The 27608-nt window shown below is 42.7% G+C and overlaps 1 protein-coding gene across 4 annotated transcripts; it reads right to left on the bottom strand.

Moving 5' to 3' along the window:
* Positions 1–2599: 2599 nt before the first annotated feature.
* On the bottom strand, positions 2600–22789 carry RRAGD (Ras related GTP binding D). 4 transcript variants are annotated; one of them, XR_012672956.1, is made up of 8 exons: positions 22533–22789; positions 15446–15741; positions 14837–15036; positions 13758–13872; positions 7828–7970; positions 5871–6019; positions 5178–5344; positions 3849–3908 (listed from the first exon to the last, which is right to left on the bottom strand). XR_012672956.1 is itself a non-coding variant. In XM_075145466.1 (7 exons), exons 1-7 carry the CDS (start codon positions 22678–22680, stop codon positions 3757–3759), a joined length of 1203 nt encoding a protein of 400 aa, XP_075001567.1. In that variant the 5' UTR covers positions 22681–22788; the 3' UTR covers positions 2600–3756. The 4 variants fall into 4 exon arrangements, 3 of the variants coding, with proteins under 3 accessions (XP_075001567.1, XP_075001569.1, XP_075001568.1); XM_075145466.1 differs by lacking the exon at positions 5178–5344 and having other exon boundaries at positions 2600–3908; positions 22533–22788; XM_075145468.1 differs by lacking the exon at positions 3849–3908 and having other exon boundaries at positions 4212–5344.
* Between the last annotated feature and the right edge of the window lie 4819 nt (positions 22790–27608).

Genomic DNA, 27608 nt, shown 5'->3' on the forward strand with positions numbered 1-27608 from the left:
ATGTTGTGCACGTCATTCAGTACAAAAATGGAAAAAACTCAATGCTCAATTTAAGGAAAAAATATTCTGCAATGACTATTGGGAACAGTAAATATGTCACTAAAGCAAACAGTTGCTACTGTATATGATGACCTGTTCAGGGTTATTTTCTTTAATTCTTCAACTTAATCTGATGATGCATATAAAAATGGAGGGATTTTATAGATTCTTTATATTTCTTTTAAAAATCACTGCAGTACTGTCACAAAATGAACTCCCTTAGTATAAAACTTAATCACAGGAGTGCAATTTCACATGCAAGAAAACTCAGATTTTTTGTTTTAATGAGAAAAAAAAATTCTTCCATCACAAAACATGAGATCTCAAATGATCCATTTGAATTATGCTTTATCAGAGTAGTTTGGTCCTATTGATTACACTTCTATGCTAACGCACAGCACGTCTGAAATCACAGAATTTTAGAAAGACATTCCAGCACTGTAATATTTTAAACAGTCACGTTCCAGTGCATGCTCAAGGATGCGTTTTAACTCTACAAAGAATCCATTAAGTACTCTGGGCTGCTGCCTTCTGAATTACTTACAGAGATTTCCTCAACTACAAGTTGTTGGAACCAATGTTTTATAGTTATTCAGCTCCTGACTTTAAAGTGTCTATGGGATACTAAATTGGTTTGGGTTTATTCTAAACCAGTGTTTTAAAGAGACATGGCTGTTCAATAATGGTCCCTACTATGTCTAGGCAACTCTGATGATATATCAAAATGGAGACTCACAGATCAAGTATTTTGGAAATACTGCACTATTTGGGAAGTGATTACTTCTTGCACAATTTCTAATTTTAAAAAAGGTATCTCAACACTGCCTTGTCAGAATTGTCTCTTGTAGCACATGGAGTATTTAATCCCTTTAAAATAAAAACTAGAATCTCAATAAAATTTAAAAGAAAAACCAAGAGATTTGAAATAATACGTTCTTTAAAAAAAACCCCAACCTTGCATGCCTCACTCAGCGCTCAATCACTTCAGCTAGAACATGGAAAAATCTGAGGTACTAATTAGAAAATGATTACTCAAAAGTGAAACATCAGCTACACTGAAAATACCAAAGTTAAACAGTAAGGCTAATGCATTTTAACATTCTTTCAATTTTATAATTAAACATATTTGAAACGTAAGTAATCTGATAAAAATTATGCTTACTCTGATAATATCCAATTAGAAATTTTATATGTTAGCTAGAGTCACCTTCACTAAATTATGCAACGTAATCTATGCCAAATTCTGGAGGGGACTACAAGAGCTAACTTAATCGTCTTAAATAAGCTGATAGTCTCTAAATACAAGGGTATGCATGACTACATAGAACTCAGAAATATGTGGAAACTACATTCTTTAGTTATGATTCATACCATAGCCAGTATGATGAGATACTTTATTAAAAAAAGAAAAACAAAGCCCAACAGTGTCTGGTCCAGCCTGGCAGGTGTTCTTTGTCACCTATAACTGAAGGAGTGAAGGGAGAAGGACAGAGATTGCGACCCAATGGTGGGTCTTAATAAAATGAAAGACAAATGTGTGGCCAGAAATTATGGCAGCCCTTCAAGGAAAGTCCTGTGTACTAGAGACCTGTCAAAAGATGGCTCTTGCCCACCATTGCTGTGGTGAACTCTGAAGACAGCTTTGCGTTACTTTAACTGAGGGCTTGGTCAGAAGAGCTGCCCTCACCTATGACAGGTGGTAACAGTACCGAAAGGAATTTGAACTCTCTGTATTTTTGAAGTGTTCTGCTTTGATTACAGCTGCTGTCATTATCCTTCACACTGGCACCAGGACCGGTACTTCTAGCTATGCTCAATGTTTCTCACCTTCCCGAGCACCTAGAACTGCATTACTTGTCAAGTGAGCCTTGATGGAGCTGAGCTCCATCTATTGACTAGCACCTTTTTCTAAGAACTCCACATATATTCAACTGACTTATGCCAAAAGAGCCAATTTGTTCCAAAAAGATAAGTCACGTGCATCAGGAAGCAGTAAAGGGCTTGGAAACTACTAGACTCCCTTTTGGCAGACGTTTGTGTAGAAAGCCTTTGCATTTGTGCCAACTGGCTCTTCCAGCTCGTGTATTCAGTATAGTACTAGAGCCTCAAGATGTATCAGTATATAGCATACAGAAACTCTGCATTTGCATTCAAACCACAACCTAGACTTGCTTACCACAGGTTAAACCCCTCGTTGTTCAACAGAAGCCAGCAAACGCTGGGGGCTCTTAACTCACTGATAGACATGCAGCATTATGCCTTACCTTGGCTAAGAGAAAACTTTCAAATTCCATCTTCCCTTCTGTCTCCAGAGCTATCTCAGCTAGGGGCAGATTAGTTATGAATGAGTGAGATATAGCTCCCCTTACCTGTTTCAGCTCCCCTATAGCTGCCTCCCATTCGGGTCAAGCTCTTCCCGCTCCCAAGAGCTGCTGACAACACTGCTGGACCGCACATGCAATTGGTTTGCAGTGGGACTGGGAAAAAAAACAGAGTTGCTCTTCCGACTAGAAATTGTAATTTTGTATCATTAATTAAACAAAACCAGTGAATACAGAACTCCGAAAGTAAGTTTTACTTCTTTTTAGGTTTGAGAGTGCTCTGCTGTCCTCGCTGACTCTGTGGCAAGTCTGCCCATATTCAGTATTAAAACAAAAAGTAGTGATGTACGCTGATTACTACAGCAGGTAGATAGTCCAGTTCTCATTTTAATGGTCTCTTCTTGATTTCAATCACAGACGTACCCCTATTAGAGGGAATCGGAACCCAGCGCTCACATCTTTAGGACTTCCCTATCAGTACATCAGAACGTCAAGGTGGAAATACATAGATTCTTCACTGCGCCAACTGCAGACGTGCAGGCTCTCAAAACAAACTTAGCAATATAAATTCAACCTTTCAGATACAACACCCTCCTCTGAAGCCTTATAAAAATACCAGTGCAACATAGAGCCATTTTACAAAACAATTATCTTTATAGCAAGGTATTTTAGTGGTATATGCTGAGGTAAATAATAAAAACAGACCCAACAGAGGGCATGACCAGTGTTATGGAGAACTCCGGATGAAATTTGGCCAAAAGCCTGTTTTATAAAAGTTAATATTTACCTACCAGTTATGATCCCTGGTAAGGTGCTTATTGCTGTAATACTTCAAAGTTATTCTTCAGTTTACAAATTGAAAAATATACGAAATTAGATCTGTATGAATGTTAGGTATTAGCTGTCACAAATTTTAAAAGGCATTGTACCAAGTTTTCTTAATTGTTTACTAACCAATTTGATTGTAGCAGGTAAATAAACTACAGCATACATTTTACCTGACACCATGCATCAAAATCACCATAAAAACTAAGTTTATCAAAGTCCAACTCCACAAGGAAAACATGAAAAAGTGCAAATTATGTACCCAGTATTTCTGTCACAGCTGTTTTTTCTTAATATGGCATGAAAAAGGTTTACAGCATATATTAAGAAAATTCTTACAAGTGTTCACCTCAATGCTTATATATACAACATTTTGCTCAAAGTGCTCACTATATGAAAAAAACTAATTGGATAAAAATATTTAAACAGTGCTTTCTGAACGTCCAGGGAAAATTCATATAATACATCAGTCCCATTTGTTTTCCTCTTCACTCAGTGCAATGAGATGCAGAAGTCACATCAACTTCACAAAAACTTTGTTTGCCACATTGCCAGAAAACAGAAAACTCAGTTACAGTGGCATTCTTGGTGTCCCATTGGGAGTGGGTCTTTTTTTTTTTTGCATGTGGCTTTGATGTTTTCGAGATCTTACTACTTTCATTCTTACTTCGAATACTTCTTGTATGGCTTTTCGAAAACAATGGAAATTGTAGTCTATTAATCCTACAGAGACAGAAATGTTTTCCATATTAATAAAGACATTTTTACAAAGTAGGTAACGAAAAAATTGCTTATATTCTACATTTAGTGAAATACCACACTGTCTCTTTGGAGATCATGATTAGTGAATTTTCCAGGCATTTTTTTCTCTGCTAAGCAAAAGCACATTTGATAAATACAAATAATTCAGTGAGCATTATAGTTTCATACTATGTCCGATATTAAATATACTAAGAGTATATTAAATATACTAGATATAAGAGAAAACAAATAGAGTTCATCGGCAGATAACAAAGCCTTAACTTAATAAAGAACTTTGGAGAAGTGCTCAGTATACTACAAGGAGAATTAAAATCTTTCCTAAAATATGGTGTCATTTTGTAAATTTGCTTTACAGAATAACTGTAATAAAACTAAGTATCATCTAGTAATCAAAAAATTTTCATTTTTTTTGACAATGCTTAAGCTTTGAAATGGATACTTGATAGAAATATTACCAAATAACAGCCAGCTATATTTCATCTTACATTGTAATTGAAAAATAACACAATAGACATGCTGTTAGATTACATACATACATAATAGGCAGATAATATTTATATGTGAGTGGGCTGAATGCGATCCCACAGAAAAGCTGTAAAGCCATATTGGTAGTCAATCGGAAGACTAACTGGCTGCTACAATTGCAACACAATTTTAGAATTTTGGTACTGAGCTTATAACCTCATTCAAGGTTAATGCCATAAGCTTTCTTAACTCAAATGCTGCAGTGTTTTCCACTTCAATTTCCCTAACAGGAGAGGATACATATTTTAAGTGGTTTAAATCCACCATGTTTCACTTTGATTTTTTTTCCAGGAATTATTCTCCCTCTCCCTAGAGTTCAGATAAAATATTATGTGGAAGTCACCAGGCACCAAATGCTAATCTGCATTATAAAACCAGATCTGTACTGTTAAAGAGCACAGGCTACAGCACTGGGTCCCAAACTACGTAGACGCAACAACCTGACACAGTTGTGGACAAACCCTAATGGGTGTTTGTTCAACACAGTGTCTTTTTTGAAACAGTGTTGTTAGTAGGTATGTCAAAGTAACACTTCTTACGCTTACAGCAGAAAAAGAAAGTGACCACATCTAACATTCATAGATAATAAAGGCGGTATGGGTATTAAGGAGAAATTCAACCAGTTGAAGTTCTGTAATATAAAAGCTAAATAGCCTCTCAAACAGCCCAGCAGACATGGTATGAGTATTGCATTCACAAACACACCAACACCAACTGGTGAATTAGTATCTCAGGATGGGGACACAAGCCCAGATGATGGCTCATTCTTCCACTGCTCAGTTCTGGTGTCAGGGCATTTCACTAAGGCTAGTAACTCGGTGAACATCATGCCAGCGAGCAGAGCGATCATGAACTAAGCTTTCAGTATTGACCTTGATCAGAGCCAGAGAGATAACAAAAAAAATTTATGCACTTTAACTACAAAATACGAAAGCCATCTTGTTCTCAAATACGCAGCTTTTCAAAAGCCTCCTTTCGGAGATGAGAAAAGCAAGAACATATTTCTTTCTATCAGCCAGTTTCAATAATTTTCCCTTGGTTATGGCACGCAAGCTGTTCCAAATGCGTATGCTGGCGCCAACAGGTAGGAATCAATGTTAGCCAAGATAAACTGACACATTCTACTGTTGCAGATGGAAGCTTTACTGTACTGGATGTAAACTTTCATATGCTTTCATATCAGAAAGTTGTGAAATACATTTATGATTCCATCTTATCTTAATGCCAGCACAAATACCTCATGCCTTTAAACATGTTATGTAAGCTCTATCAAGCTGTACTTACCTTTAATACTCGGGATACAGCTAGAGACTGTTATCAGCTAATGACAACCAGAGTTATCCATTAACTCGCTAATATAAGAGAAAAGTAATGCGATACTAGAAAAGGGAAAAATACCTTTTCTCTCAAAGCTTTCTTCTCTGACAAAACAAACAAGAGCAAGGAATTTTGTCACCTCTTTCAAATAAAGGACAGTTGTATTGTTCAGCTTTATGATTGCCATTGATTCTTTGTCATAAGGAGTTCCAGTGCCATCATCTTTAAGCCTAAGGGGCAATATTCAAACAAACAGACAAACAAACAAATAAACAAGAAAAGATAAGCCACCAGATGAACTAACAAAAATACTCCCACATTGGTTCTTTCACCAGATAATCTCAAACTTCATGAAATTTACATTTTAACATTTCAGGGAGACTATTCTTCAGATGACACACTACATAAACTAAGAAGACATAGAGATTAAGTCATTTATCCAATCACACACCAAATCTTAGATCTGGGGCTAGAAATCAGATTGTTTGATTGCCAAGTACCTGAACTGGAGCCTTATTTTTTCGTCTATTAGCTGCCAACCATTTACCACAAGGTTGTCTGTTTTCTTTTAACCAGTGCACTATATTATGACTTTATCTAAAACATGTGAACCAGTAAGTCTGTACTGATAAATCCAAATCTAGTAACCTTGCTTGAGCAGTAGCAGCTGATGGATAGTTTAAGCCATTATGAGACTTTCCTCATGAGATGTTGGCTTTTGCAACATCATATCATGAGAAGAGATTTTTCCTTCACAGATGATGTGTCATGATGATCACTGTATTAGTTTTGTACCTTGTAATTTTACCCTCATTCCTGAATGCACACACAGATCTTGTTAAATGGGTAGTTATCACCAACCTCGCAGAACAATTAGTATCAATAATATATTAAGGTAGTAAGTTCCACAGATGCTCCAGGAACAGAAGACAAGAAATGAATTATAATATCATGTCTTTAGTGTATAGCTAAAAACACAGCAAGCAGATTTCTGGTGATAAATGCTAAATGGTTACATAAAGACAGTGGCAGAGTGACATTTTGTGAATAGAGAGCCCCACTAGTGGTGTGGTACAGATAATAATTAAATGCATAGCCTTTTAAACTACACAGCAGCATCTTTCTCTGTACAAAAAAATTGCCACAGAATCAGCATCCTTTATGGTATACCTCTGTAAAACACAAGTTACTGAAGTGACCAGCTCCAAAATCTGAAACACAGTAGAATACACAAACTTAAGAAATTTTAGAAAGGTATTCAACAATTTGTGGTTCTTTTGAAGTTCTAATGCTTAGTGCACATTTGCACTAGGATTCTCCCTCGTACCTCCTCCAAGAGTGCAAGAAGTCTATCAATGGGTAAGAATGCAAGGCTACCAAAGACTACCACACTCCAAGCACGCTGTGGTTTGGCTTCCAAGTCTATGAATCTTAATGCAGTAATTCTTCATGTGCTCCTGCCTTTCCCAGGAATAGCTGGCATTACATTTGGTCAAGGGCCAAGCCATTTAAAACGTAAATTGCAAGGAGATGTACACGCTACCCCAGGAGATCTCCAGTTGCTAATGTATAAGGAGGGGAAACAGAAAAAAAAAACCCACAAAGGTTATGTAGAGAAAAGAGGATGAACGGAGAACTGAAGCAAGAGTGAAGCAGCTCTCTGAGCCCAGTAGAGGCCACTAGCTATTAAAGTAAACAAAACTAAATATGGCCCCACTTTTTTTTTTTAAATGGGAGGCATCCTTCAGTTGAATTCGTCCCTGGCGAACAAAAAGTTAATGTTAATATTTCCTTATATTTTAGGTTGGTTACTTCCCAGTCCTTCCTCCACATAAAATTATTAGCACAGAAAGAGGAAGGTGTTCACAAAAGAGGCTGGGCACGAGATCTGTACCTCAGAGGCCTGCTATTTCCTCCTTCTCCCCTATCCAGACAAATTACACATTCTCATTATTGTTTATACCCACATCGTCCTAATTTTGAGGCCATTCGGATTCTAGGTACACAATTTTATGAAAAACATTAACAATTTACTTACCCATATATACAAGAAATGTCAATCACAACATCTATCATATCACAGCAGAGCTCATAAGTTTGCATATCCACTGGAGTACTGTCCGTTGCAATATAGATCTTACTGACTACATCAAATAAAAATGCTTTTTCAATCCCAGAATTCTATTTAAGAGAAAAAGAAAGAAAAATAAAATGGAAGCCATGTCTTCAAATTAATACCAAGCTTTTTTGTTCCCCTATTTGCCTGCTAGGCAAAAATCTAGGCTGAAGAAGTGGAAGTTAAACTGCAATCAAGCTCATTTTAACAGAACTGTATATACAGCACTGTTGTATTTGTAGCAAACCATGATGCTCACAGACCTTCCAACAGTTTCTGCCTCTGAGCAGTGATAATGCCAAGTTACACTCCCAAACTTCCCCTCTCTGGAAAACGTGTGGAGAGATTACATTTATTTTCAGCGGAAAATGCGGGGCGGGGAGGGGGGAGGAATCTTCCAAGATCAAGCTTTTGGGTTTTTGATTGTAACAACGGACATAAAAAGAGAGCTGTAATTTAAAGTTATTCTAGCTGGACATGTAAGAAGGTTAAAACAAGGAAAAGAAAAAGTTGATGGCAGCAGTAGTGTTCAGGAACTACTTTCTCAAGGAAATTGAGACACTGTCTCATCAGGGTCTGTAGTTGTTTTACTGTCTGGTTCCTTAGAACATCTTTTAGGATCACAGGAGGAAGACCAGCATTTGATGGTGCTCCTTCAGTTTTCATGTAGCATTGGTGGTTAAAGCCAGGTTTATAATGCTAAGGCTTGCTAATGTGATGACAGCTATGTTCCTGTCATCCCGCCAAGCTGATTAAGACTCCCTCCTTACTGGAGATGTATCGTATTCGCAGCTCTCAGCTGCTAGCCAGGAATGCTAGCTCATACTCTTTGTGTAGATAAGTAAGCTGCCATAAGCCTCTGCTTCCTGGGAAGAAAGAGGAAAAAAATGTGTACTGTTTAACTGAAAACAGTAGCTTTGCTTGCTGATATCAAGGGATTGCACCTGGGCAGCTGTCCCAGCATGAACATAAAGGGTAATTGCCCAGTACTGCTAAAGCTCAAACTATAAAATATGCTTCAGAATCAACCTATACAAGGAAGAGAAGCAACTTTCTCCCACCAAACCGAATTTTCTCCATATATGGGCTTCCCTTTTTAATATGGTTTGGGACTGCTGCCACAGCAGTTTTGCAACTACCAAAAAACACACTGAAAACACGTTTTAATAGCTTCAGCTTCCTTTGTAGTAACAGAACTTTTCCTTTTTCTTCTTCTTCTTTCTTAAGTCAACTATTTAACACGTAGTTAAGAGACTAAAGTGACCCTCCCACTTTTCAAATTTCCCGAAATAGGTAGAAAAATTTCAACCCTAGGGATGCTATTGAACAATGGCCAGCAATATTTTGGACATTTCTTCTTAAAGTGGCTTACTTCTGCTACTATCGCACACACAACTAAGGCTGGAAACACCCATCAATAATAACAGAGTATAGAGGTGAATTTCTTGCATTTCATTATGGAAAAGACTCCATGAATAGCACATTTCAGTAATTCATTAATAAAAGAAATATCCAAAACAAAATATACACGGAGGATATTTTAGGTACATGGGCTGAAGCACAAGATGTACAAGGAAAGTCTCAAAGAACTGGGTTTGTTCAGCCTGAAGAAGAGAAGGCTCATTGCTATCTACAAATACCTAATGTAAGGGTGCACAGAAGACAGAGCCAAACTCTTCTCAGAGCTACAGTGTTGAAGGACAAGAGACAAAAGGCACAAGCTGGAATTCTGACTTGATACAAGAAAAAAAAAGTTTAGCATGAGAGTGGTGAAGCACTAGGAGCACGCTGAGAGGTTGTAGAGTTTCCATCCTTGGAGATACGCAAAGCTGGTCTGGACCCAGCCATGAGCAACTTGCTCTAACTGGCCTGACTGAGCAGGAGCTGACCTCTAAAGGTCCCTTTCAGCCTACATGGTTCTCTATGTTCTTTGAGCACTAAGAACAAAAATGCATCCATATTTATTTTGGTTATTCTGGCCACACGTGATAGTTCTGTAATTTTAATTTTTAAATAGTAATTCTGACAGCGCCTCACATACCTCAACAGATGCTGTCAAATAATCACAAGATTCAGCTGTAAATATCACATAAGTATACAGCCGTATTTCATTGCCAAAATACATATTTGAAAATACAAGTCATTTTAGACAAAAGAAGTTGGAACTTGAGCCCTGTAGTGTCATTCATGAGGAGTCGATTATAAAATTTCGTATTATATAAAGAGATTCATAGTGATAATTTCAGCTGTGCAGGTAAGATGTACCCTAAATTATTAAGATGCCAGTGACAATATAGTAACATTTAACAATGAGAAGTGATTTTTCCATCTCAGAACTCTGGCTGCTGCAGCCTGCCTGTACTTGCAGTGACAGTTTAGAAGGTTTTCATCTTGAGATGTTTGCCATGCTAGCAGTTATGCCTGCTAGTAAGGCAAAGCTTTGTGTCTTAACTTAAATCGTGCTTGTTTTCAGTTGAAACTAATACATCGTGGTAGGACCTCCTGGAAAACTGGCACATATTTGCTCCTGTCGAACTTTGTACGGTGACAGAAACCTCGCCAAAAGGGTAGGATGGACTGCCAGGAGAAGTAACCACTAAATTGTACCCACATGACTTCACAGATTTCATTTGCCAGGGTTTTTAGTACAACTTTAACTGAAAAAGCAAAGGATTTGTTTGTGATGAAATCGCTCAAGGAAAAAAAAATATCAGTACAAACAATAATTACAAGTCATAAAAAAACCACAAAACAGTGGATAAAAAATACTATTCAAAGAGACATATCATTAACGCTCAGTCAAGGAAAATGACAATAAGAAATCAACTGTTTCTGTTACTAGAGCAGGAAGGTTCCTTGTTAGAGAAACAAAGGCCAACAGCTGCCTTATGCAGCTGAATGAAATGCTGCCATTGATGTCAATGAGAGCAGGGCCAGAATAAGCAAAAGTCATCTCGGACACAACCCTGCAGTCTGGAAAGAAGATGCAACATGCGCTAGAAGCTCTATCAAGCACCCTGAATCGATGTAAGAGTACTCCTTGGCTAATCTGAACCAAGAGAGTCATTGCGAAAAATCTTTTGCAATGAACATATGAGATTTTATTTTGGATAGGTAAAAAACACGAGTTAGTTGAAATTCAAAGCATGTTTCTCAACTGTACTGGGTTTGCTAAAGTAGAAGGCAGTTGCTATTCTTTAAATGGAATGGGTTCAGTAAAACTGGCAGTATTACTCCAATTCCTAGGTTAGGTAAATGGGCCTATCTTTTCCTTCTTGAAAGTATGAAAAGTAAGCCAGATTTTGGCCCTAAAAAAGTAATTTTTAAAAGAACTTATAGGATATCACCAGTGACTTACAGCTAAGAATGAATTTTGGACAGTTATTTAAACAGGCCTTGTGGCAAACAGCATAAATCTGTGAATTAATTTTAATTTTAGATACTACATTTGAATTACAGATTATGAAATTTCAATCATTAAATAAACAAATTATTTTTACCATGATAACTCATTGTTTTTAACACACACTTTTTAACATCCTCCAAGAAACCCCCAACAACCCTAGAATGAAAACCCACATTCCTGTGTCACACAACTTGATTGCTTGGTAAGGCCACAGTAATTAAAAAACAGACATCCTTCTATACGAAGCTGATAAGAGTGTTAGTCAGGTAAGATTTACATGGGTTTTGAATGCCTAACCAGCTGTTATTTTATGCTTTACAAGCAGTTACATTAAAGAATGTAGAAGCAGTATTATCACACTGATGGTTCCTCAAACGTACAAGCTAACACACTGGCACTATAAAGTTAGGCAAAAACCTCCTGTGAACTTAAGAGTGATCACAGATCTATTTTTGTAATCAGCAGCTTTTCATGTTGGAAGTCTTCATGGCATAAATGAAAGCGAATCCTCATGAATATTGCTGCAACACCCAAACTAGAACACCAATACACCCACACTTTGATATCCAGCACACTGGCTTCCTGAAGTAAGGCACGACCAAAATCCATGTCAAGATTTGTTGTCACTAAGTTGTGAAAGTGAAGAGGCACCTGCTAACTAATTCTGTGCCAGAGAATGATGTTTAGTCTTCCTGTGGTTGCAAATAGAGTCATTCCGAGTCTCCTGTCTACAGATAGAAGATACTCGTAAAAACAGACAGCAAGCATGGAGGACATAGTGATGCAGCTAAACCTTGCTATAGGTCATTGACAAACTGGATTTTGCTCTATTTCGAGCTAAGAAACAGCCTGAGACTGTTTCCCCTACTGACTCAGGGGAATAGCATACCTCTCACTTTTTTGGACTTCCCGTTCATTTGGAAGATTTGTTCTTCCTTACAAATTATATTTGGTATTCTAGGTATTATTGGAGCTGCCTTCTGGGTGTTCCAGACACACAAGCAACTGTCATCAGTCATTCAGGAAGAAGCTCGTGCTCAACTCATCTGGTGGTTTGATACAAATTCTTCACCCACTCCAAACAGTGAGGAGACCCTATACAGAGATCTGACTCATGATATGAGTGACTGGGGTGACTCTGGCACAAGCAGGACTATCATTCAGACAGCCTTCTCATTAAGACTGTGTAGCATATTCAATATCCAGTTGCTCCAGAACTGTTGTCATCATTCCTTCATTACCTTTCTGTCCTAAGTGGAATTCGAGACTGGATGATAACTGGTATACAGTCCAGCCATCTTGGTAGAAACAGATCTTTGTAACAAACCATTCATTATGAAATAGCATCATTTGTTGCTTAATAGTAAGAGAATAAGTTTTGGAAAGACCTTCCTCTAATCCTAGCTCTCCCTTTCAGCAACACATCCAACTTTTTTCTCTCTCCGTTTTCACACCCTACACTGAGAAACTGTGAAGTCTAATTTTATCTTACAGGCTGTTGAATGATATTAAATAATTTCATTACCTCAAAATCACAAAAAAGGCACAACAAAATACCTTGCTTGGAAACTGAAGCTTGACAAATTAATGCTAGATGCAAGGTGCAAAACTAGAATACTGTGAGAAAGGGTGCAGTTTCAGGAGCCGCTATGACCTGACTTAACGACCACCAAAACGGGGAGTTCCCCCTTTTCACAACCTACTCACTGCGTTCCCTTTTGCTCATGGCCACATGTTCCCATCTTTTATCTTGTGCCAAAACAAGAGGATGTTGGACTCCTCCATGACCTGCTTTTAACTAAATTAAACAGTCCATTAGTGTGTGTCATAGTGACTCTATGAGGGAACAGGCGAGCGTCAGAACCAGTACAAAGGAGAGGAAGGGACCACACATACAGGAACAGTGGAGCAAACAATTATCTCCACAGTGGTACAAAGCTCTCTAACTGGCCTTGGGAGTAACTATGGAAGCTGTGAAAGTTGCGATGGACTCTACCTCTAAAACTTTCAAAAGAAGAGAAGATTTTCATAAGTGGGTTAAACTTCGATACAAAGTAGAATTAATTCTAGGAAGCTCTACATAAGAGGTTAGACTAGATGATGTTCCTTTAAGAATTTATCTATACAAATTTTAACGATTATTTAAACAAATGCATGCAGCACAGACCTTTGCAACATTCAGATTAATGTATGAGCAGAAAAGTGATGGCTGCTAGCCCACTTTATGTGATTCAGGAAATACTGAGTATCTCAGCAGCTCAGCAACGCTGTTTAATAGACAGGGAGGTGAGGCCAAGCTGCATGTGGGTGCATTTCAACTAAGTTTTGATCATTTCTCTGAGAGTTCGCAGGGCTCATAATCTCTCAGAAAGCAGCAAACAGAATATCTGAACATGCATGTTGGACATAGCCGGATCTACAGACAAAGTATATAACAAGTACTTACTGAAATAAAGATGTTAAGCAGGTTTTCCAGTGTTGGGAGCTGTGGAATCAGTTTCTGTACCACTTTGCTAAATGCTTCAAATATAGAATGATCATATATGCTTGTCAGATAAAAGCTGGAAAAAAACGTCACCACATTTTCCTTTTAGCCACATACTGTGAACATGATGTACCTTTCATAATACGAGTGAAATGAAATATTGTCAAACAGCAAGTGCCTACACTTATGCAATTACCTCTTGTGATCAAAAGTCATGTGTTAGGATTGAAGCATAGGACTTCATTTCTATACAAAAAAACTCTAAACACTGCAAACTAGACCTCAATGTAGAACTTCATGATGCAACTCCCACCTTGGTATTCTTATGAAAATATTTTTCAAATTGCAGGAAAGGAATATTACTGCCTGTTGTGATCCACTTTTTGAAAGCTGTGGACCCATTTAACAATGCAATGATGCAGTCAAGTTAAGAGCTCTAAAGAGCTGGCATGTTCACGGAGCAGGTCTCTCTTTTTAATATATTTGTGCTTGGCTTTAAGTGCTAAGAAAGACATAACAACTTGATGTCCTCTAGTTCCCAGTCTGCAGAAGTTCATTGCTACAACAATCTGCTTTATCAGCAGACATAAGGCAAAGATACAGCACCTGTCTTCCCAAGTGGCTCCAAGCAGGCTGCAGCAAGTGAGGACTAGTGACTGGGAGGGGACTGTGAGGCAGACAGGTTTCAAAGAAGGCAAAAGTGATGTAGGTAGCATATACACTCTATTGGCTGGAGCTCCACTGGTTGCTGCCACTGTCCAAGTAACTTATTTCAAGACAGCAGCTGCAGCAAAACCTGGTAGGACTCTGGCATATTCGTCATTTGTTTTTAAGCACATCTCCTCTCCATCTTTCCCTCCAAGACAGCAATCAGAAATAAGATACTTTGTTTGGCTCAGGTCAAATGCAATGTCTCTGATTATCCTTTTCCTTCATATATCAAAAGCTTGTTGCCTGCTACTTTAAGAGAACAGAAAATGGTAACTTGTCAAATAAGCTGCTTTCCTCTCTAGGATTCTCTGCACAGCAGCTTTTCTCACCTGAGGTGAATCTTCTCCAATCCAGCATCTGCAAGGTCATCATTTGCCCTCTGGTGAATATCTCTTTGCGTTTCAATCTTGTGATCATCAGATAAGCCATCCACTTTATGGATAAAGATTTCAAAGTTGATATCTGGATTCACTTTATAGGCTCGGGTCACAGTAAGATGCAGCCGAGCTAATGCTTCCATATAATCATCCTAATGAAGGAAAAAGAAAAGCTACAACTGTAGGAAAGTTCTTAAAAATATATATAAATTTTTATGATACTTACTTTTAGATAATGCTACAGTTCAACAACAGCTTAATTTTTTAATTTCTTATAAGTAGAAGCCTGAGTCTACATCCAGCATGTGCACCAATTTCATGCTGTCAGCACTTAGGAGTCTGAGCAAGAACCGTGAGATGTTAAAGCAAATTAGTTAACTTTTGAACATACTGCAGACAGAGATTAAAAATAACCAAGCAACTCTTCAAGTTTTAATGACTTTCTCTTAATGTGTGTTTGTGATGTAAGTTATTTGCTTTGAAAAAATCTGTGCTTTTCAACCCATTTGTCTATTGCTGAAGGAAGAAAAGGAAAAGGTAGCTTAAACCCCCCTTTTTTACCTGAGAATCAATAACAAATATCAGTGCTCCAGTGCCTCTGAAAATCATCTCATAGTCAAATGTAGGGTCAAAGAAGTCAATTTGCCCAGGAAAATCCCATATCTGAAAGTTGACAAAGGAGCTGTTGGAAACATCCTCTCTGCAGATCTTGTTTGTGCTCTCCAAGAAGAGAGTCTCATTTGGCGACATTTTGTGAAAGACAACTTTCTGAATGGAAGACTTCCCACTTCTTCTCAATCCCATGAGCAGGATTCTTGGCTTAACTTCAGTACTGAAGGGATCATTGAAATCCAAAACTGAATAAAATCACACAAGAAGAAAAGTAATATAGTATGGCAATATAATTAGTAACTGTCAGATAACATGCATTTGACATTTATTTTCATGACATTTTTACTCGGATTTATGCAAATGTTACCAATTTTTAAGCTTAGGGAGCAGTGCTACAGGCATTTTAACTTGAATTATTTGCCCCTTAGGCTATACTATCAGAAAACCTACTTCTCACCTGTAAGACAGAGACTGCAGAAGGTTTGACTGCTCAGTTTGCATGTGAAAAATGTGTTATCACACACAGACATCCTAAAATACCTAATTTTACTCTAATTAACACTATCCCACATACATTCTAATCCAACTTTAAAATAATACAATCTGGTAACAAATACCCTTGTCAACTGATAGCTACATCACACTGCTGGAAGAAAGGAGTAACTTTGTGTTAGTTACATCTGAGTGATCTTCCTAAGGCTACATGAGGGCTTCCTTCCTCTAAAATATATAAATAAATACATAAGTCAATTGATAAATAAAATCACACATCCCAGGAGCTATAGGAAAAGAACAACTCAGCAGGCAAACAACTCCTCTATGTTGGGACTTACAACACGGTACTGAGCTCACAAGGAGTCCTTTTCTAAGGTAGTTAGGATTCCACCTGCTATTGAATAATTTGTGTTACGAACTGTAAACGTTTGTTATCCAATAAATAAGATTACAGCATATCCCCTGCCTATTTGCAAAACAAAGGCCTGGGAACACAGTGATTTCATTGTGTTACCTACCTCGATTTGAAACTGGTACCACTAAACCAGAACATTTTCTAGTGCTGATGCAGTTATATTAACACAAAGGTAGTTACGGGAGTAAACTATACTGTTATACCTGTAAGGACATAAATGTATAGCTATCCATACCTGTAAGCACACCAACTTCAGTTTCAGGTATCTCTAATCAAAACAGCTACAACAGTCTCAATTGCTGCATTTAGTCGGGCTATAACTTTGAAATGTCCAAGCTGAAAACAGTACTGCACATAGATGTAAAAAGCTTTCCAACACCTCTGTGATATCCTGTCTGCAGCATCAAACACAAGCAACGCAAAAAAATGAGTTGTCAAGGCTAAATCTGCAGAGTAAGGCTCACAGCACACAGTGGTCAGGTTTAAAATACTGACAACAGACAGACAACAGGCTAAACACACTAGCTGTCAGGCAGACCTTCTCCCACCCACTGCAGTACAGACTATTCAACATAACTCAGAGCACAACATAATTGCGTTTCTTTGTCTTTTTCTGCTGGGATAAATTTTGAATTGCAGAAAACCAGCACACATTTGTTCATATGCATCCTTCCTGCATATGCCTTGCATACTTTAAGTGATCAACTTTACTCCAAAAGTACAAAAATCCAAAACAAGAAACCTCAGCAACAACAACTTGAACCTGTCAATTTATTACACAGCCTTATGGGCTGAAAAACATGGAAAGCTTGAAGGAATCCTTTGCTTTGGAGCATGTTTTGCACCCAGGGGTGGTGATCACCTCCGTCCTCTTGTGTTCCTCGAGCCTCACTCACAACTTTCAGACACGCAAGAGCAGGATGTGCTTGCTGGGAGGGCACAGAACCTTGTTCACATCTGTTTCTGCCTCCTGAGCTTCACTTACCCAGAACTGGGGCTTCTCAACTGAAGGTCTTGCAGTGCTAGCGTAAAACATCCCCTTGGCACCATCTACTGGCTGGTGAGCGGTTATGCCACTCAGTTGGGCCCATGTCACCACAGTGACTGACAGGAGTTGAAAACTGATTATCGGTGGGATCCTATCCATTTAAAATACATTTCAAAGGCCTTGACAGGTATTACCTCTTACTGTGCTCTTGTTAATTATCACACATGAAACATTGCCAGGCTGGAGCAGTGCACAGATGAAACCCCTTCAAGAAGAATAGCGACTCCGTAGGAATCTCATCCTCCTAACGCAGCAATGGCGAACTTCTGCTGATCCACAGACAACAAATTTAGGAAGTAATAAACGGCAGCCAACACGCTGCTCTACTCTTCCTGTCAACCTGAACAGTGACAGTACCCTCCTGTGCCTGCAAGAAGCATTTGCCTACAATGCTTCACACCTATAGTGGAATAATAAACATCTGCTCTAGGACTATGTAACAATATTTTATGTTTTGAGGGTACAGTCTTGTCAATAAAGCAAACCAAAGGTACAGGATTTAACAGTGTTTCCTCCACCCCACTCTCTTTTCTAACGCACAAATTTTCCACAGCTGCCAAATGTATAGTCGCAATTTCATTAATGTGCATACAGCCGTACATCATGCAATTTGCATTTTGGCCATCAGAAGGGAAAACAATTAATTCAAAGCTTTACAAGAATTAGTTTGAGTAAAATACTTTGTAAACGCATATAAAGAAGAGACTTCTCATGGCTTTATTGCATGTTTCAAAAAATTAAAAAACCTCCCATTTTCTTTGTACGCAACAGAACTTACGAAGTCTAATTTGCTACGGATTTGTACTTCGTGTCCCCTTCCTCTCCCCACCACAATAACACCAACTTCCCCTTGTATGTCTTATGACATATCCTCCAAATAACAGATACGACATGCTGTGGCTGATCTGGAGCTAAACACATGCCGGTTGGCTAGACCGTGTACACATGTGTACACCGCTTTGCCAGCTGCTGCCACAGAGAACGCACACAGCTGCCGCCCTGTCCCTCCAAGGACACTTTCATTTGGGTCTCTCTTCTCTTCTGAATGCCAGTTTTCATCAAACTTGTGGGAACTTAATCATCTTTGAGACATCCTTCGTCCAAATTTGGTTGAAGGTGGACAGCAGTTTCCAAAGTTCTGACCAGTGATGAGACAACCAGAAGACAGGCTACCTACATAACTCCCTTTTCTTTAAGAAATAGGCTAAAAACTCACACATACCTAAAAAAGTATTTTAAATAACTTGGGGTTTTTCATTGTTGTTGTATTAAATTATTCCAGGCTGTTAGATTTTTATGGACTGTAATACTTACTAGAAAAAAATTGCTTTATATTAAAGCCGTACTGAAAAAAAAAAAAACACAGTTGCAAATGCAAACAGAGTTACCGATGAGAAGAATGAACACTAGCTCTTCTGCCTGTAAGACTGTTATTTAGCTATGGAAATCCTGCCTGTTCAAAGACAGAGAAATGTAGATGAGTATCATCCAAACCTGACTAGATAGCAAGGCTGCTATAGCACTTTCCTCTGAGAGAGAGTTAAGAGATTACCTTATATGTAAAGGAATTGGACGATGTGCTGCCTGCCCACATTCCTTTGCAGAGTACATGACAACTCCTTCTTTAATTTGCCACAGAAATGCCAGTAGATGTATCACTGCAACTTCCCAGACTCGGTTACTGAGTGAGATCATAATATGCCTAAGAGAAACACTAAACTCTTCTCTATTCTGTAATGGGAAATATAATTTTCCCTATTGTGAGATGCAACACATTTCCTGCTTCATTCACTTTTGCAAAGAGTGAATGATATAAAATGCCAGTTTCTAATGCATATCAACAGTCCTTTGTGTTTCACCATTTGTAAGCAGCCATAAAGAACAGAAGTCATGCTGGTTATAAGCCGTATCCTTTGAAGTATTCACAAATTAAACTTAAACCCAAAAGCATTTTCCCCACAGAGAAACACTAAATTCCTTACAAAATTTCTGTTGCGTCCTTGCTTATGGAGTGCAATTTGCGTGCGTTGCAACATGCAGAAGAGCCCAGCTCTGAGGAGTTGAGAACTGCACGTAGTAGTCCTGACCTGTCTCACCAGGATGCAGAGCACACAATGAATACTCTAATATCTCCTTCATGCTATTAGAGATATTCGTTGATAACGGAAATGGTTTTTGAAGCCCACCCTGAATTCCACATCAATTGCAATTAATTGTCAAGGCAGGTGACTATCAGTGCTTCACAGGCATGTGTGATGGGGATGCCACATTTGTAGATCTCGCCAGTTTTCAAACATCCAAACAAAGCACTGCAGTTCATCTGCTCAAGTGACGTGAAGCCAAAAGAAATTATTTTGCTCTTGTTACCGTCCGTAAGGTAACAAGCCTCTGAGTCTAGCTTTAAACTAATACAGCTAACAATGGTTATTTTTTTGCCAACTAATGCAATTATGTTATTTTTAAGTTTTAACCTTTTTTATGTAAAGGAGAATTAGCAGTCCCAAACTTTCCACTCATGTACCTTGAAGCCCATTGATCTCGTAGCATTTCCAGTACTACTGCGACTGTGATATTGGCAGCACTTTGGAGTGCTGTCAAGACAATAGCCTTACAAAACACATACAATGAACATCTTCAATGCTAACAGATGGTCTGAGCCTAATGAGTTAACAGAAAAAGCTTACAAGCAATCAAGAAAGCTGTTTAGCTACTGTGGGTTCATAAACATTGCAGAAATGCCTGGTGGAAGGAAATTCTTGTGGCTAAAGAAAGGACTCAGAACCAGAAGACCTGGTTCCACTCTGCCACAAGTGCGGCACTGTGAAATGATATGTCTTAAAGCTACTTCCTTGGACACTCTGCAGAGGGTTTTCTTGCTTCTAAATACTTTTTAATTGCATATATCAAAAATATGAGTAGGCTGTATGTAAAGTAGGCGCTTTGAGGTCTCTGAATATGACCCCATGTGTAAAGTAAAAAGATTAAGAAGAGGACAAGAGACATGGTTTCAGCATTCAGGCTGGAGACAAGAAACCAGTATGGGGTGAAAGATGACCAATATGAAGTTTTGAAATCTCCTGTACGCCTACAAGCACAAATTATGTTTTTACTTTTCAGCCTGGCTTCTCCCTTCACTTTCAACAGCCAGGCATTGAAGCTGTTCTCCTTATATTGCCCTTTCTATTCTTTCTTTGTAGAAAAGTGGAGGCTGTGACACTGAATTTTGGGCTACTTACTGTACAGATCCAGAAATAGAGAGAGGACAAAAACTGGGAAAAGGAAAGCCCCTTGCCCTGCAGCCCAGTGTTAAATACGCAAAACACAGACCCAAATCCCAACCCCCTCCATTACAGATGCTCTATGCCTCTTTCCCCAGAGAATTCAGAATGAAACAGAAAGCCAGGGGATCTGGACTATTAAAATGGCCCTTTGTTTTAATCCTGTGTAGAAAAGGTCCCTGCATGGACTGCCTTCTCCTGCTATTCAGGATGTAAAGGTTTGTTTCTGTTAAGTGCAATATTCTGGTGTTACTATGAAAAAGCAATTGAAATTTTTAGCAGTCTAACAAAGTTCCTATTGAAAAATATCCAAATAAATTCCTCTGAGGACAGAACATGGATTACTTCTCTACAGAAAATGCCAAGTTAGTTTAGCACCAAAGAAATACACTAAAATATATTCTCTCTGCATCGAAATAAATGCAATTTTTTAGTAGTTTCAAATAAGACTTTAGTCTCAGCTGCAGCTCTTACATCCTTGCATTCCCACAGCTTTTCACCATGAAGGCTTACACTCAAAGCACTGACATTCCCCCCATCCCCAAAATTGCATTAGTCAATGCGATACCTCCCATAGCAGCCTGTAGGACTGGGCGTTTAAGGAGAAGGGTTCTGCATGCTAATAATCAAAGTAGCCTTAAAACATGTGGCCTTTTATTATGCTCTTATAAAATAAAGCAATTCTTTTTTCGCCCTGAGATACTGAGAGTTCTCCAAGCTCCTTTGTGAAACACATCTCAGAAGAATGAATTCAGGCTCTGAATGAAAGCAACAGGCTCTGAGCTGGCATTGCCTCTTTTTACTGAATGAGGCTGCTTTTCCTGGTAAGCCTGTCCTTCCTAGCATCACCATCCATACTGACACAGATACCGCAGCGAGTAACGAGGATCCTCATATGCACAGACACACGGACAACAGACATTTAGCGGAGCCTGCCACTGTGGGGACTGACATCCACAGCTGCAGAGCAGCCCTGGACACAGAGCTGCGTGTTGGCCGCTGCCTTTTATAGTCTGACACCCAACCCCCCCCGCCTCCTTGGCACACTCAGGTCACATCACCAGGCTAGGGCCACTAATAAGTCTCACCCCAGACATGCAAAATACTGAAAGGAGATTACCCCCACCACCACTTTGTTTGCACTCCTTTTGCCTCCTCCCTCTCTCTCAACCTTTCCTGCTACCTGCCAGCCCTTGCCCTGCTCCCGCCTCAGAGCTCCCCGCTCTCTCTGACCCCACGGCAGGGCCCAACGAGCACCCTGTCCCCGTCCCGTCCCCTCCCACGGTCACCTCCGCAGCATCCCCGCTCAGCCCGGCCTCTTACCACCCACCCCCGTCCCCAGCGACGCCTGCCCTCCCTCCGGACGCCTCGCATCCCCCCACACCGCTATCCCTGGCCCCCTTCGTGCCCTGCTCACCCTCGCCGTGTCCCAAATCCCCGGGGAGTCTTGCCTCCTCCCTGACCCACATCCGCAGGCCCGACCCCCGGCAGCCAAACCTCACCTCCTCCAGCGGTGCCCCGTCCCGCCCGCCACCGTCCCTGCCTCACCTCGGCCCCTGCCCCGCCTCACCTGCACCTCCGCGCACACGGGGCCGCTCCTGCCCCGGACCTCGCCCCGCTGCCCCGCCTCACCCCACACCCGCACGCGTTGCCGGCCGCTGCCCCACAGCCCCCTCCGAGGCCGGTGCCTGCCCCCCGGCTCTCCGCGCCCCCGCCCCCCGCAGCCCCACGGCGGCCGCGGCGCCGCTCCCCGCCGCCCCCGGTGCCGACGCCGCTGCGGCCGCCGCGGGTGGCACTCACACGCCTCATCGCCGCCGCTCTCCGCGTCGCCGTCCGAGAAGGACTCGGCCCCGTCGGCGTAGCCCGCCAAGCCCACGATCTCCTCCTCCTCTTCCTCCTCATCGTCCCCCGCCTCCTCCTCCGGCAGCTTCCTCGGCACCTGGCTCATGCCGTCCACGCTCCCGGCGGGGCTCCAAGGGCCCCTCTGCCTCCGGGCGGCCTCGGGACGCGCCTGGCCGCGGGCGCGGGGGGGCCCAGGTGCCGCGCTGGCGGCGTGCCCCGCCGCCGCTCCCCGCCGCCGCCGCTCCCCTCCCCCGCACGGCGCTCGGCGGAGCGCGCGGCGCAGCCTGCCGGCGGGGCGCGCAGCGAGCGGGCGGGGGAGGCGGCGTGACCCGCGTCACCTGACGCGGCCTGGCAGGGGCCGGCGGGGCCTCCGCGCACGCCGCTCGCCCGGGCCCGGCCCCGCCGCTGGCACCCGGTGCCGGCAGGCAGAGCCGGGCGCTGAGGTGCTCACAGGCAGGCGGGCTCCGGGGCCTGCCGGGCGCCGTCGCCTCCCACCCCGGCTCTGCTGTCCCGTGCGCCCCACGCGGGCCTAGAGACACCCGTGGGACCGCTGCACACCCGAGACGCTGCCCGTGGCGTGCGGGGGGCCGGGGTGGGTGAGCAGGGCGGCGGCGGCCAGGTGTGCCAGTCCGCGGCGCTGAAATTACTGCTGGCGGTTTTATTACGGGTAGCGCTCCCGGCGGGCCGCAGTGTCAGTCAAATGCTGCAGCCTGACCCCGCACGGAGCCCACGAGCGGGCTCTCGGGGCCCTGCATCACCCCCACACGCGCCTCTGCCTTCAGCATGTGGGAGACCGCGGGACTCGGGCAGGGCCCGCGCCTGCCCCGCGCTGCTCAGCTCGCAGATCCGCCGGCCGGGCCCGGACCGTGCCGGCGGCGCTGCCTGCGGCCTGCCCGGTGCTCCCTCCATGCTGACCGTGTTGTCGTATGGCCAGGCCCAAAACGTTAAGCCAGGCGCTAATGCTGGATGGTAACATAATTGCAGTGTGGGTGAGATTATTTTAGAAATAATACTCTGGATGAATAAGGAAGACTAAAGAAAGCCATAGTAGTGAAACCTTGGAAGAGGGTGGGATTTTGAAGCCCCTGACAGACTGAGGTGCGCTCAGGTGCCTGCCGTTGCTTCCTTCAGACATGCACTGTGAAGACAGACCGTGAAGACAGACCTTCTGCCCCCCAGCCAGGCCCGGAGCGTGTGTGTTAGCTCCTGGCTGCCATCCCACGCTGCCTGCTGTGGTGACTAGCAGCTGAGTTCCCGATTCTCCAGCAGCATGTTCTCCCTACTTCTTCCTGTTCATCCTCCTTGCATTCAATGTAATGGTTGGAGTTAGGTTCCAAGTCTCCACGTGTTTCCTGCGGCTGATTATTTTCCCACCTCTAAGCTGCATGGCAGTCTTCTCATCACCAGGCCTTCCGGCTGTACTAACCCACTTGAAATAATGGAGGGGCGGGGAAGAAATCCCCCTCTTATGTTCCACATCATGACAAATCTACCAATACGTGAATTTATTGAAATGCCTTTCTTTATTCTCAACTTACCAACCTGCTTGGAAGTTTTGCTTGAACATTAACAATGTACCAAAAGATTTTGGGAAACATTTCAAAGCTAAATCCCTTACAAGGAATTAGGACTCAAGTTTGGAGCAGGAATTTTTACCAGTCATGAAGTTTGGAGCAGGAATTTTTACCAGTCATGTTTTCAGTGTTGTGTCTTGGGACAGCCCTGGGAGGCATTAATCTGCTGAAAACTCCTGATGGAAAGAGGAGGAGAGTTTCCAGGTCTATAATGAAGAACCATCGGCTGACCACATCTGCGCAGAAAGGGCTATTAGGTTTCGAGGCTGGCTATGGGAAGTGGGTTTTGCCCAGAAATCTGACTGTCTGTATTAGGTTTCTTTTATGCAAAGAGCTATGAAACATCACAAGTGTGAGAGAGAAAATAATTTGGAGCTATTAAAATACTAAATCAGGGTGTAGAAACTCAGGAATGACAGGACTGGTTACAATGCCGCTCTTCCCACAACACTGATGTCAGTGACCTCCTGCTTGACCACAGCTTTGGGTTCAAAGCCATGTAGACTCCAGGCCCATCGCCAGACAGGTTTTTACAGTAGGGCTGAAGCACTTCTGCCAACCCCTTGTCAATATAATCTGTCCTAGACTCCACGTAAGCTTCAGGACTTGGTCCTCCTCTGTCCCTTTGCCACCAAGTTGTTCTCTGTCCCCTCTGCACCTGGCCTTTTTCTTTCCTTCTTCTTTTTCTTTTGTCAGGTCATTTAACTTTGAAGCCTGTTGCAGATAATGAAACAGCACCCAGCCTTCAGTCACAGGACTTGTAGCAAGGGCAGGTAGACATTGGGTTGAGTCTTCGAATATATGACGTGTACAATATTAGATGTGGCTGGACTTTGTCAGCTGGGAGCTGCAGTTCATAGGCATGACGTACTTTCTGTTTCAGGCAACTGAGGGAATCTCTCATGAATTTCTCTTCCCAACAGAAAGAAAAATCCAGAAGAATACAAAATTGGCTGTCTGGATTAAAAAAGGTGAACGATAATTAAGCGCGGGGAATGGTCCCACTGATATCCACACAATCAAGGGAGCCCGTCTGCATCTAGGTTTGCAGGATCGTGACAGCGTCTCATCCTGCTTCTGTTAAAGGGGGAAAACTCCCATTAAATAGACTGGTGGCAGATCATGCCAAGAAAGCCTTTATCTGCAATGTGTTAACATCTTGTTTCTCAATCATAATGATCAAACATAGCCAAAGTAGTCCTGCAAACATTTACATATATAGAACTTATTTAACATATAGCTTAACTGTTACTCACACAAATAGTTCCATTCCTACATCAGAATTTTACAGTATCAAGTAAAATAAAATTCCCATGAAGTAGGCCTATCCTGAATATGGGAAAGAGCGAACAAAAGTATAGTGTGAGGAATCTCAACATATTTTTACATATTTTAGCAATTACATTCTAATTTCAGTAATGACACCAGACTAGTGCTGTAGTTTTGACAAAGGCACAAAGCTTTGCTGAGGTCAGAGAGGCATCAGAACACAAAATTCAGTCAGTAAATCTTTCCTGTGGAGCACCAAGGGTTTTGACGTGAACCTATGGCATTACTATTGCCACAGAACAATGAATACCATAGTAATTGTTTAGTGAAAAATGCAAAAACGTTCAAAAGAATATATTCGTCATGTAACTAGGTAGTGCCTGTGATACTTCAACGTTTAGTTCGTTTAGGGCATCATCCTGAGAATGGCTTCGAGCCAGAGGAACAGCCTTTGAAAGCGATGTGCCTGCGGGATCAGGCATTGTATGGGGAACAGCTGCTTGCTTTCTGCTTTCTCCCTCTTCTTCAGATCCCGCTTTTATCATTTGACTCAGCCTACTCACACAAACTCCTTTCTCCTGTACTGGTGTCTACAGATGGTCCCGTCTAACTTGCCTCCCTAGCAGTTTGTGAACTACCCATGTACACACGTAATTGCCCACACGTACACATGACTTCGGTGAACCGAAGGTCCCCGGGAGGTTGTAATAGCTAGAGGGGTGGGTGAGGCGGTGATCAGGCACAGCGAGCTTTCAGGTCAGCCCTCTCTGACCTTCAGCCCAGACTTCAAAGCCCGCTGCCCGGCTCCCTGCCGGAGGGAAGGGCATCTGGCCTCCCCGAAAGTGGTTTTGTAGCACTTCTGCTCCTACGCAAATTATTATGAGCTTCCACAATAAAGTTGCGAAGGAGCTTCGGTGCAGGAGAGCATCCAGCTCTCCAGGAGCCCAGCGTTCCTGGCCAACGGCGGGTAACGTGCCCCGCCCAAGGCCGGGCTGGTGATCAAGACCTGGCTCCACGCCTGCCCGCCGTTGGCTCCGCTGCCCGCGCCGGTGTCAGGTAGGGGGGGCCGTGGCCTCACGCCTCCACGTGCGACCTTCCCCGTTTCCTCGGTGGGGAACGGCTGCGAGGGGGCCGGGAGGCCTGTCCTGTTACGACCCCCGCGGGGAAGGAGGCGGCCCGGGCCGGCGGGGTGCTGCCCGCCGCGGCCGCTGGGTGTCGCCCTCGCAGCGGGCACGACGGCGGCAGTGGTGGCGGCGCCACCTCCGGGGCAGCCCAGCCCGGCGGCGGAGGCGCCGTTGGAGACGGTGGGGCTGTGCCCGGCCCCGCGCCCGACGGAGAGCGTCTGCCGCGGGGGGAGCGCGGGTGAGCGGGGCACCGCCGGCACGCGTGGGCCGCCGGGCGTAGACCCGCGCCCAGCCGCCGGGATTGCGTGTGGCTGTGGTGAGAGGGGGGAGCGCGTCGTGGCGGGCGGCGGCGGCGGGCTGGGGCTGGGGCCGGGGCCGGGGCCGGCGGCGGGGGGCCGCGGGGGGCGGACAGGTGGTCGCGGAGGTGGCAGGGCTGTGGCGGGGCTGCAGCTGGGTACGGGCCCTGCAAAATCAGTGCTCAGTGCCCGAGTAATTAAAGTGTTTCCTTATTACAGCCCCGGAGTAGGGTCCGGGGAGGGACCCCCCCCTTCGTGCACACACGAACTCTTCGGGCTGCCGCATAGATACAGGACCCTGTATCTACGTAGGGGTTTAACTGCAGGTTTGGGGGTATAAACGAGGAGCCTTAACGCTCTTGTTCCAACTTTTAAGGCCGCGTCTGATGAGAAATGGAAATCTGGCTCAAAGTCATCCTTCCTATTGTTGACATCACCTGAAAACTCCACTGAAAATATTTCCACTAGTTTACTGCAAACAGCAGCTTCCCCTGGGGTCTCAACACCTTGTGAGTATACGCTCGCTGCTGGTAGAGGTCTCTGATTTTTAGAAATCCATGGCTATGGCGTGTAATTGTTCTGCAGTGTTCATTTTATTGCAAGCATTAATAAAGGGCTTATCATGCCCTGGGGTGTTGTGTGCATTACAGCATAGGCTGGAGACAGCGCTTTGGTTCTTTAAAAGGCATAACCAATATCTTTGTATTTTTATAATTATGTGTGAAGTGATTATTTGGGTTTCTGTTTGGTATTTCTTCAATACATATGATC

The sequence above is a fragment of the Calonectris borealis genome, chromosome 3 (assembly GCF_964195595.1).
Source record: "Calonectris borealis chromosome 3, bCalBor7.hap1.2, whole genome shotgun sequence".
Lineage (NCBI taxonomy): Eukaryota > Metazoa > Chordata > Aves > Procellariiformes > Procellariidae > Calonectris > Calonectris borealis.

Bases quoted from the DNA above. Each gene is read 5' to 3' on its own strand.
- RRAGD (XM_075145466.1), bottom strand. From the start codon at position 22,680: ATGAGCCAGGTGCCGAGGAAGCTGCCGGAGGAGGAGGCGGGGGACGAT. The intron at 15,037-15,445 runs GTAAAAAAGGGG...TTCCTTCATTAG, and splicing joins TATTTGTTATTGATTCTCAG to GATGATTATATGGAAGCATT. The intron at 6,020-7,827 runs GTAAGTAAATTG...ATTGCCCCTTAG, and splicing joins GACATTTCTTGTATATATGG to GCTTAAAGATGATGGCACTG.